Source organism: Rhinatrema bivittatum, chromosome 16, assembly GCF_901001135.1.
Source record: "Rhinatrema bivittatum chromosome 16, aRhiBiv1.1, whole genome shotgun sequence".
Classification (NCBI taxonomy): Eukaryota; Metazoa; Chordata; class Amphibia; order Gymnophiona; family Rhinatrematidae; genus Rhinatrema; species Rhinatrema bivittatum.
Window position 1 is genome coordinate 26,439,056 of NC_042630.1, and position 15,589 is coordinate 26,454,644.

General features: G+C 50.6%; 1 protein-coding gene across 1 annotated transcript; it reads left to right on the plus strand.

Moving 5' to 3' along the window:
* The first annotated feature begins 464 nt into the window (after positions 1–464).
* On the plus strand, positions 465–7,935 carry LINGO4 (leucine rich repeat and Ig domain containing 4). Its single transcript, XM_029581843.1, has 3 exons — positions 465–803; positions 1,733–1,796; positions 6,440–7,935. Exon 3 carries the CDS (start codon positions 6,442–6,444, stop codon positions 7,933–7,935), a length of 1,494 nt encoding a protein of 497 aa, XP_029437703.1. The 5' UTR covers positions 465–803; positions 1,733–1,796; positions 6,440–6,441.
* The last annotated feature ends 7,654 nt before the right edge of the window (positions 7,936–15,589 follow it).

Consider the following 15,589-nt stretch of genomic DNA (forward strand, 5'->3'; position numbering starts at 1 on the left):
ACTTAAAGGAAAAGTCACTGTTTTGGAAATGGTCCTTATGGCACCCGTGCCTTCTATTGGTTGGCAGGAAGTGTCCTGGCGGGTTATATTAAAGTGACTGGAAATAGAAGCAGGTAATTCACAAGTAAATATTATTCCCCTCACTGCAGATGTCGAGGACACAGGGATTGGCCTCAGAGATTCTTTGTAAAAATAAATACATAAAAAATAAATAAAAAGGCTTTGTTAGAGAGCATGGGATGAGCCTCTGAAATAGTTAAAGTCCCTGCAGAACTGACAGCTGGTGAGTATCTCATCTCCTCTTCCCTACCTGAATTGAATCACTTTAAAGTGCCTGAAAGATGAGATATAAATCAAACATTCCCACCCCCACCCCACCATCCCTGCTGCTGACTGCCCCTCCCGGACCTTCATAGTTTGTGTCTGATGGAAGATTTTTTTCTGCCTCCTTTCCCCCCCAGACTCTCTGGCTTCATCTCCGTCATTTCTCGATTGAATTAATGCAGAAGAAAGATGAAGGAGGGGAAGTCAGGATGGATGGAGGCCATGGAGGCATGCAGTCAGAGACAGTGAAAGAGACCAGTTAAATCTCCGCTGGCAGGATGACGGAGACTGTGATTTCTAAAGCCAAAACATCAAAAGAAAAATTGAGCATAAGTCACTTGGACTGTCGCCGGTGAAAGGCCCATGCGATAAGCCTCCGATACTGTGGAAAGCTCCTGGCCCTGATGTTCTACTGCCGCTCCGAGGCAATGCTAAAACCTGGTCTGAGGAACCCTGGCTAATAACCTTTTGTGTGAGAGGTAAGGACCTAAATATGGATACCCTAGAGGAGAGGAGAGACGGGGGCTAAGATAGGGACATTCGGCAAGGGTTTTATCTGTTGGTTAACTTTTGTTGGATTTTTTTTCTTTTTATGTAATGTAGTTCTCTGTATATTGTTTTTATGTGTTTCATTATGTATGTGATATTGTACACCACTTTTTGTCTTGTACAGATCATACGGTCTATACATTTTTTTTAACTCAATAAATAACACACAAGAAGCAAACTTTGTTTTTTCCAAAGGAAAGATTGCTCTCGAACAAGAGGTCATGGCAGAAGGCTCCAAGGAGCAATATCAAGAAATATTTCCTCATGGAAAGGGTGGTGGAGACCTGGAATGGCTTCCCAGGGAGGTGGTGGAGGCGGGCACATATTGGCGAAGTGAGGGATAGGGTCTTCCCCATAGCTGGCAGGCTCTGTGGAGTACCCAGCCGGAGTGACTTAAAATGCAAAGTGGCACAAAGGCATTTAAGAGAGGTGTAAAATCCTGGCTCTACACCCAGGAATCTGTAGGAGTCAATGCAGATGCTCAATGAGGAATGGCATAAGAGTAATCCACCAGCAGATAACATTGTATTACCCACACTAGGTTTGGTTATTCCTTGATCTGTTTCTCTTTGATTTTGTATATACTTGAGTATGTTTTTATTATGCATGGCATGTTTGTGAACCGCTACAATTTACCGAGTGGCGGTGTAAAGAAAGCTTTTTTTAAAAAAAAATAAATAAATAAAAGAAAGCCTGGGATAAGCGCAGAGGATTCCCATTGGCAAAGACGAACGGGGAAAAGCCGAGATGGGCTGAGGTCTCTGGCACTGCACCGGGAGTGAACGAACTTGGGCAGAGGAGACGGACCTTCGAGCCTTCACCGGCTTCAGATTCTCGGTTTCTCTTTCCTTCTCTGCAGGGCCTGACCTTATCTGCCGAGCCCAGATCTTGTGAAAGGAAGACCTGCCAGGCGAGCTTTCTAGGTGAGTGGGGTCTAGGCCCTAGCAGCACCAACCCCCTGGGACTGTCGCACATGGACAAGGGCAAATCTCACTGCTGGGGTGCCCCACCCCCTTCTATCTGTCTCCCTAACTGTACTTATCCTTTTCTTACTGCCGTTGGGATGGTGACATTGATTCATTTCACTTGGATTCATTTCTCTTCATGGTTTCAATATTTTTATTTGCGTTTATATTCCGCCTTTTGGCATTCAGGTACTGTGGGTATTTCCTTATCCCCAGAGGTTTACAATCTAAAGCTTAGAGCCATTAAGCTGCGATTTTTTTCTCGCGGGAGGGGGGTCCCATTATCGGGGGGGGGGGAGGTGTTACTGGGCCCCTCCCCCCAAAAAAACCATCATGGCTCTATGGTGCATTCTTTTGTCTCACAGGCCAAACATCGTGGGACAAAAAACCCCACAGCGAGCGGCCCCCTAGCCTCAAGGGACCACTATTGCCTTAAAGGGCCACCGCCAAAACACCCCAAAAAAAAATTGCTCTGGCAAAAAGAAGTTGAGCGGGGGTCAGGATTGACCCCTGGCTCAACCCAGGGCCGCCAGTTGATAAAAAAAAAAAAGAATAAGTGCCTCGCGCGATGACAGCTTCCGCCCCATCCCCCACCCTCACCCCACTCATCAATAAAGTGAACCCCACCTCCCCTTCCCGTGGACTTATTAGAGCCGAGGACCCACCTCCCCCACCCCAAGAGTACCCTAAATAGTGGGGGGTATAGTGCCCCCCTTCCCCCGCAGCTCCAAAGGTATGTGAGAACTCAATGGGGTTCAGCGTCCCTCTGACCCCTCTGGTCCTCGGTCTCTCGATGGGGCTGGCGGTGCACCCCTAGCCCTGGGTCCCTTGATGCGGTTTTTTTTCAAAATGGGGTCGACCTGACCTTGCCTGTAATAATCCCATGGGAAGGGGGGGGGGGGGCGCGTCACCATGGGTACCTCTTATTCTTTATTAAACCTCGACGAGAGGCCCCAGGATTAGCCGAGGGTCGGCCCTGATCCCGCTCATCCTTTAGCCATAGCGCTGAATTTTTTAATTTTTTTCTTTTTAGCTTTCGGCCACTCTAAATGTGATGCGGGAGCCTCGGGACCTGCCTTAGGGTCACATTTACCAACTTTTGAAAAGGCGTTGCTATTTCAGCGCGGCTGACCCCTTTCTCAGTCGGCCGCGGTAAAACATTAACGTCAGTTGCCTACTAATGACCTTCTTTGCATGCACCGGCATTCTTCACACATGTAAATCAGGTCATCGTAATAGGTGAGGGGGACCAGGGCTGGGCCATGCAAATTATCGCGCATATCCTGCGATATCGCCACTAGCGCTCTTACCACGCGATATACGCTGCTGAGCACACATTGGGAGCACCACCGCCGCCTGATGCCTCAGCCAGCTCACAAGGAGCGGGCAATGGGGATTCGAACCCCGATGTCCCTCCTCCAGCCTCCATCTCAGCTCTCCTTTTCTCTCGGCTGTTGCTCTCTCCTAGGCAGCTCATGCGAAGCCCCTCCAAAAACCCGAACGCAAACCTTCCATCGAACGCTCTTGACTATAGCTCTGAACCCCCACCTTCCTGAACCCACCCCCCCATTTCATTTTCTTCCTCCACTAGGAAACTTGAGGTCTGCATTGATCCATCGCTGACCCTCTCCCCTCACCTCTATCTTGCGCCTCCTACTTGGAGCCTGAGGTAACAACGGGATTTTCCTGTTTTGTGTTTGAGGAAAATGCTTCCCTTGTATGTTCCTTAGTTTTAAATGACACCGTATTTACATGAAACCTCCCTTCTGTTCTTTGGCTCTTGATATCTTCTCACTCAAGCGCTCTTCACGTCTAGATGAGACTATGGTAACAGACTGCTGCGGGGTCTTCTTAGGTCTTTACTGTTTCCACTCCGAGCCAGGGCCAGTCTTCCCTACTAGACTTCTCATCCTTTCCTTCCTCACTTCTTCTGCTCCACCTTTCTCCGCCGCCTTCCAGCCAGGCATTCTTCTCAGTACACAATTATCTTGTTTTATCTTCAGATACATTCAGGGTCTCCCACCACCCTACCTCATCTCTTCCTGCTCCACCTCTGACCCCTCTCCCTTCTGCAAACCCAACACTCCCAGGGGAAACAGGCTTCCTCTGACTCCGATCTTCTCACTACGTTCTCCCTTCTGCCCTCTGAACTGTCTTCTTTCGTTGGCTTTTCCCTGAACCGTGGCCGGTTCTCTGGTCTTTGCTAGTTTTTGATTCCATGATGTTATGGCCCAGTGTGAATGATCTCCACTTGCAAATGGATGTTACACTCTGGAGAAAGGCACACAGGCTTTGGATGGGGCCCGGGCTACACCTCCCTTGTGCTGCAAGATAACATCCGGCTGACTCTTCTCCAATTTTCCCCATTACCCTTTTCCCTCAAGCCTGGCCTCGGACAAGCTAGGAAATGGTTCATTGTGTCCAGAGCATAGGAACCTCTCTGAGTCCTGGTACCGCTTTCTCCCTGCTAATCTCAAATTCCGAGAAATTAAGAAATGAGTCGTGAAGCCTGACTGAAAGAATATCCAGTGCGACCTGGCTGTGTAATGAGGGCAGGGATAGGCTTATCCCACCAGAGCCGGTGTGACCTGGTTGTATAATGAGGGCAGGGATAGGCTTATCCCACCAGAGCCGGTGCGACCTGGCTGTGTAATGAGGGCAAGGATAGGCTTATCCCACCAGAGCCGGTGCGACCTGGCTGTGTATTGAGGGCAGGGATAGGCTTATCCCACCAGAGCCGGTGTGACCTGGCTGTGTAATGAGGGCAGGGATAGGCTTATCCCACCAGAGCCGGTGTGACCTGGTTGTATAATGAGGGCAGGGATAGGCTTATCCCACCAGAGCCGGTGTGACCTGGCTGTGTATTGAGGGCAGGGATAGGCTTATCCCACCAGAGCCGGTGTGACCTGGTTGTATAATGAGGGCAGGGATAGGCTTATCCCACCAGAGCCGGTGTGACCTGGTTGTATAATGAGGGCAGGGATAGGCTTATCCCACCAGAGCCGGTGCGACCTGGCTGTGTAATGAGGGCAAGGATAGGCTTATCCCACCAGAGCCGGTGCGACCTGGCTGTGTATTGAGGGCAGGGATAGGCTTATCCCACCAGAGCCGGTGTGACCTGGCTGTGTAATGAGGGCAGGGATAGGCTTATCCCACCAGAGCCGGTGTGACCTGGTTGTATAATGAGGGCAGGGATAGGCTTATCCCACCAGAGCCGGTGTGACCTGGCTGTATAATGAGGGCAGGGATAGGCTTATCCCACCAGAGCCGGTGTGACCTGGTTGTATAATGAGGGCAGGGATAGGCTTATCCCACCAGAGCCGGTGTGACCTGGTTGTATAATGAGGGCAGGGATAGGCTTATCCCACCAGAGCCGGTGTGACCTGGCTGTGTATTGAGGGCAGGGATAGGCTTATCCCACCAGAGCCGGTGTGACCTGGCTGTATAATGAGGGCAGGGATAGGCTTATCCCACCAGAGCCGGTGTGACCTGGTTGTATAATGAGGGCAGGGATAGGCTTATCCCACCAGAGCCGGTGTGACCTGGTTGTATAATGAGGGCAGGGATAGGCTTATCCCACCAGAGCCGGTGCGACCTGGCTGTGTAATGAGGGCAGGGATAGGCTTATCCCACCAGAGCCGGTGTGACCTGGCTGTGTAATGAGGGCAGGGATAGGCTTATCCCACCAGAGCCGGTGTGTGACCTGGTTGTATAATGAGGGCAGGGATAGGCTTATCCCACCAGAGCCGGTGTGACCTGGCTGTGTAATGAGGGCAGGGATAGGCTTATCCCACCAGAGCCGGTGCGACCTGGCTGTGTAATGAGGGCAAGGATAGGCTTATCCCACCAGAGCCGGTGCGACCTGGCTGTGTATTGAGGGCAGGGATAGGCTTATCCCACCAGAGCCGGTGTGACCTGGCTGTGTAATGAGGGCAAGGATAGGCTTATCCCACCAGAGCCGGTGCGACCTGGCTGTGTAATGAGGGCAAGGATAGGCTTATCCCACCAGAGCCGGTGTGACCTGGCTGTGTAATGAGGGCAGGGATAGGCTTATCCCACCAGAGCCGGTGTGACCTGGCTGTATAATGAGGGCAGGGATAGGCTTATCCCACCAGAGCCGGTGTGACCTGGCTGTGTAATGAGGGCAGGGATAGGCTTATCCCACCAGAGCCGGTGTGACCTGGCTGTATAATGAGGGCAGGGATAGGCTTATCCCACCAGAGCCGGTGTGACCTGGCTGTGTAATGAGGGCAGGGATAGGCTTATCCCACCAGAGCCGGTGCGACCTGGCTGTGTAATGAGGGCAGGGATAGGCTTATCCCACCAGAGCCGGTGTGACCTGGCTGTGTAATGAGGGCAGGGATAGGCTTATCCCACCAGAGCCGGTGTGACCTGGCTGTGTAATGAGGGCAGGGATAGGCTTATCACACCAGGACTGATAAACAGGCACTGAGGATGGGGGCACATTTCCAAACAATCACTGAGAGCTGAGTTGCTGGCCTTGTTCTCCACAGGTGGCACAGAATAGGGGGAAGGGCTCTGGGGTTGGTGCTGCGGCTGAAGCCTCTCTCTTCCTGCTCTTTGCTTTGTGTCTTTTGCAGAGATGACTACAGAGAACCTCTGGCCTCGACCCCTTCTTCTGGCTCTGCTGGCGGCCCTGGCCGGGCTGGGCGACGGCTGCCCGGCCCGGTGCGAATGCTCGACAGTGGATCGCTCGGTGCTGTGCAGCCATCGGCGACTGAGCTCGGTGCCCGATGGGCTGGCCCCCGACTGCCAACGCCTGGACCTCAGCCAAAATCGGCTCCGCCGCCTGAGCCGGATCATGTTCGGGCACCCTCGGGCCCTGCGGGAGCTGGACCTCAGCCAGAACCTCATCGCCAGGATCGAGCCCGGCACCTTTAGCCTCCTGTCCGAGCTACGAAGCCTGCGCCTGGCCCGAAACCAGCTGAAGACGGTGGCCCCCGGCACCTTTGCCGGCCTGCAGGCTCTGCTTGAGCTGGACATCAGCCACAACGGCATCGCCCTGCTGCTGGAGCACTCCCTGCAGGAGCTGACCGCCCTCCGCAGCCTGGACGCCGGCCACAACCAGCTGCTCTTCCTGGCCCCGGAGGCCCTGGGCGGCCTGCGGGAGCTGCAGTGGCTGAGCCTGGAGCAGAGCAGCCTGGCCGCCGTGCCCTCCGCTGCCCTGGCCCGGCTGCCGCAGCTCCAGGAGCTGCGCCTGGGCGGCCTGAATGCCCGGGCCCTGCGCCCCGGCTCCTTCCCCGCCCTGCCGGCCCTGCGGCTGCTGGAGCTGGACTGGTGGCCGGCCCTGGCCTGGCTGGAGCCGGGCAGCCTGCAGGGGCTGAACCTCAGCTCCCTCAGCCTGACCCGCTGCAACCTGACCCGGCTGCCCTGGGCCGCCCTGGAGCCCCTGCGGCACCTGCAGCGCCTCGACGTCTCCCACAACCCCCTGGCTGAGCTGTCTGCCCCGCCGCCCCTGCTCCCCCTCTGCGGCAGCCTCCGCCAGCTCCACCTGGCCGGCTGCCGCCTGCAGGCCCTGCCCGAGGGCGCCCTGCGGGGCCTGGCCCGCCTGCAGCTGCTCAACGTGTCCGGCAACAGGCTGCAGACGCTGGACGAGGCCGCCCTGCCGGCCGCCCTGCGCAGCCTGGCGCTGGCGGACAACCCGCTGGCCTGCGACTGCCGCCTCCGCTGGGTGCTGGGCCGCCCGCAGCTGAACTTCGGACCCCACCCGCCCGTCTGCCGCGGCCCGGCCGCCCTGCGGGGCCTGCCGCTGGCGGACATCGCCGAGGCGGGGCAGCTGAGCTGTGAGGGGGTGATCCCAAACTGCCCCGCCCCGTGCAACTCCAGCCCGCCGGCCCCCACTCCCGGCCCCTTCCCGCCGCAGCGGCGCCTGGACGCCCGGGCGCTGGCTGTGGTGCTGGCCGTCGGCTTCCTGCCCTTCCTCAGCTCGATCGCGCTCTGCTTCCTCTTCATCTTCTTCTGGAGCCGAGGCCGCGGCAACATCAAGTACAGCGCCCACATCGCCTACGTGCCGCGGCAGAACGAGCCCAGCCCGGTCCCCAGCGAGGACAACAAGTTCACCATGAAGCTGATGTGAGAGGACTGGGGGGGGGGGGGGCGGGGGGAGGGGAGGCCTTCCTGCAGATTTCTCCACCAAGCTCGTGCCCCGAGAGGCTCTTCGGGCTCCGCTCGTCGTCCAGCGCCCGTTGCCTTATTGGGTTTGGATTTTAGCACCTGCCGCGGCGATATTCGAAACTTTGCACCGTGCGTGGGGGAGGCAGGGGGGCTGTTGATTGAAAATCCCTGGATGACTTCAGAAGGCAGAATAAATTTAAAAAAAACCTTCCCTTCGCCTTCAGTAAATGCTTCCCTAATTGGAAGAGCTGTGGGCATCCAAGCCGTGTGATGGGAGGCAAAATTGCTTTCCATGCATAGAAATGCTTGAGAGTGTTTTATATTTTCTGCTTCTTTATTAAAAAGTATTTTTCCAAAACCCCACCAGGCTCCTAAATGTGTCTCAGCTCTTGCAGGTAAGAACAGCCTCCAGGGTTCAGGATCGGCCTTCGCCCCGCCTTTAGCTTGGGTGTTGGATAGTTCCCCCCCCAAACTCCAGATCCGCAACGATAAGAGAGATGGCTGGGGAGGGCGGCTCCTTGGTGTCCTTAAATCATGTTCCCTGCACTGGGGATGGGAGGGTGGAATAATAACAACTTGCTTCTAAATTCTTTTAATACAGGGGGTTTTTTGGGGGTTTGTTTTTTTTTAATATTCTGCTTTTCAGTCCTGCAGAGTGGATTACGTTCAGGTAACTGGGGGTATATAGGAGGCATTTCCCCAAAGGGCAGGTTGTTAGTTAAAGGAGAAAATGAGAAAGCTGCAGCATCTCGCGAGGAATGTAAAATGTATTAAGTGACATTCCTTCTCATGCACGGGAGGTGATCTCTTCCACAGTCCATGGTCCAAGAGTCTGTGACCGGGGTTCCTCCACCTTCTGACTGCAGTGGATAAGGTGGCATCTGCGAGAAGCCATCCAGCTACAGGCAGGCAGTGCCTGGAGGCTCCTTCCTCTCCTCCCAGTATAAATAAAGAATGAACAGCTTAAAGAGCCGCTGACAGACGTCTGTACCTCTGCCCTGCCGTTTGTACACTTCACCTCTGGGCCCTGTAGCTACATGAGAGGAGTGGCAGAAGTGCAGGGATTCACGGCATGGGGAGCCCTAGAAACGTCAAATCACGGAGCCGCTGGGCATTTAAGGGGGGGGGGGTGCTAAAATTTCAGGGTCATTTAGGGGAAATATTCCCTGATTTTATGTGCAAGTCACTTTGTTGGGGGTACATGGAAACGTGCATCTGGCACCCTACCATGAGAGCAATTTTACGTACACTGGCAGTGGGTGCACCATGGGGTGGGGATAGGACCCACACACAAACTTTAGGATGTTCAGAAGTCTGCTGGTAGCTTTCCATGCAGAGGTTAAGCACTGATAGGAGCAGGCGGAATGCCCTGCATGTAACGGTAGGACTTTGCCCCAGCATTTTCAGGCATTTCATGTGTGTAAAATTGCTTTGAAATCAGTGGTAAAGTCTAAGCATATCTTGTGTGCATGCTTTCAAAATGACCTTCCTTCAGTCTACCACACATGCACCCACAAAAAAATCAAAGTGCCCAGAAACTGGCTGGAAAATAAAGACCCAGCTTTGCAATTTGGTGGCAGAAGGTTTATATTAGGGATGGCAACTGGCTCCAGATTTTCAGGACAGGCTGATCCAGTCCTGGTTTTGTCTCACTGCCTGCATGGATTTGTAGGTCTGGTGTTCCTATTGATTTCCCTAAGAAGAGCAAAACTAATAGTCCATGCAGGCAGTGCGGTAAATGCAGGATTGGATCAAAACTGGGTCCTGAAAGTATGGACCCAGTTGGCAACCCTGGTTTATATACAAATTATCCCTAGGGTCACCTCCCTTGGAGCAGATGGCTCTGAAGTTTCCTGATAGGCGCCCACCTCGTGATACCTTTCTTTGATTGGATGACAAGAGAATTAGATCCAGGGCCTGCGCTGGATAGGGTTTACTTGGATTTCAGCAAAGCTTTTCCTACGGCCTCACGTAGGAATCTCATTAATAAAGTGAGCAGCTGGAGGTAGAGCCCGAGCTCGTGGAATGGATTGCAGACTGAGAGCAGTGGTTCCTGTCTGATGGTAAAAGAAATTAAGGAAGCTAACAAAATCAGCAGCACAGTAATAATGGGTGAGTTCAATTATCCCGGTATTGACTGGATGAATGTCACATCAGGACATGCTGGAGAGGTAAAGTTCCTGGATGAAATACATGACTGCTTCATGGAGCAGCTGGTACAAGAACCAACAAGAGGGGAAACTATTTTAGACTCAGTCCTTTCTGGAACACAGGATTTGGTGCAAGAGGTATCAGTGTTGAAGCCACTTGGTTCTTGTGGCCTGGTTTGGCCTCTGTTGGAAGCAGGATGCTGGGCTTGATGGACGCTCGGTCTGACCCAGCATGGCAATTTCTTATGTTCTTATAATAGTGATCACAACATGATCAAATTTGACTTACTAACTGGAGGGAGGGCACTAAAGAAATCTGCTACGACAGCATTTAAAAAAAGGCGACTATGATAAAATGAGGAAAATAGTTAGGAAAAAAACTGAAAGGAGCAGCTGCAAAGGTTAAGAGTTTAGCTCAGGCATGGACGTTGTTTATAAATGCCATCTTGGAAACCCAGACTAGATGTATTCCATATATTAGAAAAGATGGATGGAAGGCTAAATAACTACCGCATGGTTAAAAGGTAAGGTGAGAGAGGCTATAATATCTAAAAGAACATCTTTCAAGAAATGAAAAGGGATCTGAATGAAGAAAACTAGAAACAGCATAAGCACTGGCAAATCAGATGCAAAGAATCGATAAGGAAGGCAAAGAGAGAATTTGAAAAGAAGCTTGCCGTGGAAGCAAAAACTCATAATAAAAACTTTTTCAGACACTTTCAAGGTAAAAAGCCTGCAAGGGAGTCAGCTAGACCATTAGATGATCAAGGGGTAAAATGGGCACTTAGGGATGAAAAAGCCATAGCAGAGAGACTAAATGAATTCTTTGCTACAGTCTTTACTGAGGAAGATGTAAGAGAGATACCCATGCCAGAAATGATATTCAAAGGTGATGATTCAGAAGAACTCAAACAAATTTCAGTGAACCTGGAAGATGTACTAGGGCAAATTGACAAACTAAAGATTAGCAAATCACATGAACCAGATGGTATACATCCCAGAGTGCTGAAAGAACTGAGAAATGATATTGCAGACCTGCTATTAGAAATTTGTAAACTATCAGTAACATCATCTATGGTACTTAAAGACTGGAAGGTTCCCAATGTAACGCCGATTTTGTATCATGTATATATAGTCAACTCCAATATCCTTAACAAAACAAGGGTTGTTTCTTGTCCCTCATACACATTTCGTAAGAGTATTGACAGCAGTAAAATACCTTCTCCTTTTCCTTTTATGCCCTCCCCAAACCATACTTATCCTCCCACCCCAAGCTGCTAACCCCCCCACCACCACCACCTTCAAAGACCACCACTTCTGATATAGATTCCAAATGGCCTTAAATGCTTGCAGCCTATATTTTCTTATATATCACTTCCAACTAGCAGCAATCGCACATCTATTTGACAAAGGTAACGCATGAGTTCCTGCAAATTTTGTTTAAATGTAAACCGATGTGATATGTAAAATCGAACACCGGTATATAAAAATAAATAAATAAATAAATAAATCTAGCTACATGGAATATTTGAGATGTCAACTGATTGATTTCACCACAGGGGGCTACACTGAAAAGAAACACCAAGGGACCCCAACCAAGTTGCATCCTTGTTACCGTCTGAATGGACTTCTCCTCCAAGAACTTATCCAAATCTTTTTTGAACCCAGCTACACTAACTGCACTAACCACATCCTCTGGCAACAAATTCCAGAGCTTAATAGTGCATTGGAGAGGCAGAGTAGCTAGGTACGGAGAGCGTATCCCATCCGTAAGGATCACCAACCTTTGCTAACTCGATTAGCTAGCAGATGCGTAGGCCTTTTGTATCCGGGATGCGTGATGTCATCACGGGGGGACGCCCCTGAGGTTCGCGCCAAAGAAAGTATTTGAAGCAGGGCCGCGCGGCGCACGCGCCCTAAGGCAGCTGGACAGCATGGCGGGAGGCAGCACCCAAGCCGGACCGGGACGCAGGAGAGGACGGCAGGCAGACGCCGCGGCAGCCAAACGTCCGTCAACCGCGGGAGGAGTCACCAGAGAGGTAAGGAGGGCGGAGTGGAGACGTCGGGCAGTGACAGTCATAACAGACTGCACTTCTAGGATTGTATTTTTAAACAATGTCCATGCCTGTTGAACACTTTTAACCTTTGCAGCTGCACCTTTCAACTTTTTTCTAACTGTTTTCCTCATTTTATCAAAGGTTCCCTTTTGAAATTTTAGTGTTAGAGCTGCAAATTTATTTATTGTCCCCCTTCCAGTTATTAGTTTAAATTTGATCATGTCATGATCACTCTTGCCAAGTGACCCCACCACTATTAACTCTCTCACCAAATTCTGTCTTCCACTGAGAATTAAATCTAAAATAGCTCCCTCTCTTGTTGGTTCCTGATCCAATTGCTCCATGAAGCAGTCGTTTATTACATCCAGGAACTTTATGTCTCTAGCAAGTCCTGATGTTACATTTACCCATTCAATATTGGAGTAATTGAAATCTCCCATTATTATTGCACTGCCAAATTGGTTAGCTTCCCTGATTTCTCTAAGCATTTCATCATCTGGCTGACCATTTTGACCAGGTGGATGGTAGTATGCTCCTATCACTATATTCTTACCCAACACACATGGGATTTCTACCCATATAGATTCTACTGAGCATTAAGTCTCTAGTATGATCTTTATTCTGTTGGTCTCTATACCCTCCCGGACATAAAGTGCCACACCCCCACCAAGTTGATCCTCCCTATCATTGCGATATAATTTGTACCCTGCTATAACACTGTCCCATTGGTTATCCTCCTTCCACCAAGTCTCTGTGATGCCAATTATGCCAATCTCATCATTTGCTGCTATAGACTCTAACTCTCCCATCTTACTTCTTAGACTTCTTGCATTGGCATACAGACATTTCAAAGTGTGTTTTTTGTTTGTATTAACAACCTGCTTTTCAGTTGTTAGGGATAATTCGGAAATCATTAGCTTTGGTGATTTTTTACATATAGGCACATGGACTATGTTTGCATTTAATGGAACCTCTCTGTTGGAATGCCCTAACTCTCCTGTTTCATTAGCATCCTTCAATGATACGTTTCTCAGAACCATGCACTGCGAGTGACTGTCGCCTTTCCCCCTTGTTCTAGTTTAAAAGCTGCTCTATCTCATTTTTGAAAGTTAGTGCCAGCAGCTTGGTTCCACTCTGGTTAAGGTGGAACCCATCCTTTCGGAAAAGTCTCCCCTTTCCCCAAAAGTTTCCCCAGTTCCTTATAAAGCTGAATCCCTCTTCCCTGCACCATCGTCTCATGCACGCATTGAAACTCTGGAGCTCTGCCTGCATGGAGCAATACAGAGGCATTATGATATTCTCTGTTTTATTTTCCATTCCTTTCCTAATAATTCCTAGCATTCTATTTGCTTCCTTGGCTGCTGCTGCCCACTGATCAGAAGATTTCAAATTCTTTTCAACAATGACACCTAGATCCTTTTCCTGAGTGGTGACTCCTAATGTGGAACCTTGCACAGTGTAGCTATAATTTGGATTACGCTTCACTAAGTATATCACTTTGCATTTGTCCACATTAAATTTCATTTTCCATTTGCATGCTCTAGTTTTGCAATATCCTTATACAATTTCTCACAATCCTCTTGTGTTTTAACTGAAGAGGTTAGGGCTGTTCAGCTTGGAGAAGAGATGGCTGAGGAGGGATATGATAGAGGTCTTTAAGATCATGAGAGGTCTTGAACGAGTAGATGTGAATCGGTTATTTACACTTTCAAATAATAGAAGGACTAGGGGGCATTCCATGAAGTTAGCAAGTAGCACATTTAAGACTAATCGAAAAAAATTCTTTTTCACTCAACGCACAATAAAGTTCTGGAATTTGTTGCCAGAGGATGTGGCTAGTGCAGTTAGTGTAGCTGAGTTCAAAAATGATTTGGATAAGTTCTTGGAGGAGAAGTCCATTAACGGCTATTAATCAAGTTTACTTAGGAAATAGCCACTGCTATTCCCTAAGTACTGCATCAGTAGCATGGGATCTTCTTGGTGATTGGATAATTGCCAGGTTGTTGTGGCCTGGTTTGGCCACTGTTGGAAACAGGATGCTGGGCTTGATGGACCCCTTGGTCTGACCCAGCATGGCAATTTCTTATGTTCTTATGTTCTCATGTTGAGTATTGTGTTCAGTTCTGGTCACCATATCTCAAGAAAGATATAGCAGAATTAGAAAAGGTACAGAGAAGGGCGACCAAAATGATAAAGGGGATGGAACAATTCCCCTATGAAGAAAGGCTAAAGAGGTTAGGACTCTTCAGCTTGGAGAAGAGACTGCTGAGGGGAGATATGATAGAGGTCTATAAAATAATGAGTGGAATGGAATGAATAAATGTTAATCAGTTGCTTACTCTTTTGAAAATTACAAAGACCAGGGGACACACAATGAAGTTGTTGTGTTCTGCGCCCGCAGCCGTCCACGGGCGCGGCCCCCTACCTACTCCGACAACCAGGGCAGCGTCGGGGCCGACTGCCCTGCCCCGAGCTCTGCACCCCCGTGCGGCAGCATGGGCCTTCGGGCTGGCCGCCAGGATCGGAGCCGTCCCTGCTCCTCCCGCGCGGCTGCTGCTGCTGCTCTCCTCCACAGCCCGGATCCAAGATGGCCGCCGCCATCCTTGGACATGAGGCCACGCCCCTTCACCAGAATTAAAGGGACCTCGTCCCTTTAATTGCCTGCAGCTGGTTCTTACCTCCAGGGCCAGAGGAAGTATATAAGGAGACTTCCTCTGACCATTCCTCGACTTGGCAATGACCTCCAACGCTGTCTAGTCTGCTTGCTTCGGTGAGTTCCTTGTGCTCAGACTCTGGTTCCTGTTTCATCTTGGTGTTCCTGGTTCCTGAAATCGGATTGGCTTACGGTGATTCTCTGGTTCCTGACTTCGGATTGGCAAGCGGTGATTCTCTGGTACACGACTTCGGACTGGTGAGCGTCGACCCTCTGGCACTTGACCTAGGACTCCTTCAAGACCACTGTCTCCAAGGGCCCACCTAAGTCCCAGCGGCCCGGGTCCCTACGGGCTCCTCCTGGGGGGACCGCAAGCTTCCAGGGTGAAGCTCCAGTTGGCCTTTGCACTGATACCCTGACCTCTCTAGGTCCACCTAAGTCCCAGCGGTCGGGTCCCTACGGGCTCCTCCCGGGGGGACCGCAGACCACCAGTGGTGAAGACAGCTCATCTGCTCATCTCCTTGTCCGTCTCCACAGTAGCTTCTGTCTTTAGTGCCAAGGGTCAGCTGCTCTCCTCCTCTGTCCTGCCTTGCCACCCGACGAGAGAACCTACGGATCCTCCGCAAGGTGTACATCCCCTCGTCGGCCTAAGGGTCCACAAGCTGAGCATAACAGAAGTTACTGGGTAATACATTTAAAACTAATAAGAGAAAATATTTTTTTTACTCAACACATAATTAAGGTCTGGAATTTGTT

Excerpts from the sequence above, each read along its gene's own strand:
- LINGO4 (XM_029581843.1), top strand. The coding sequence starts at position 6,442 with ATGACTACAGAGAACCTCTGGCCTCGACCCCTTCTTCTGGCTCTGCTG.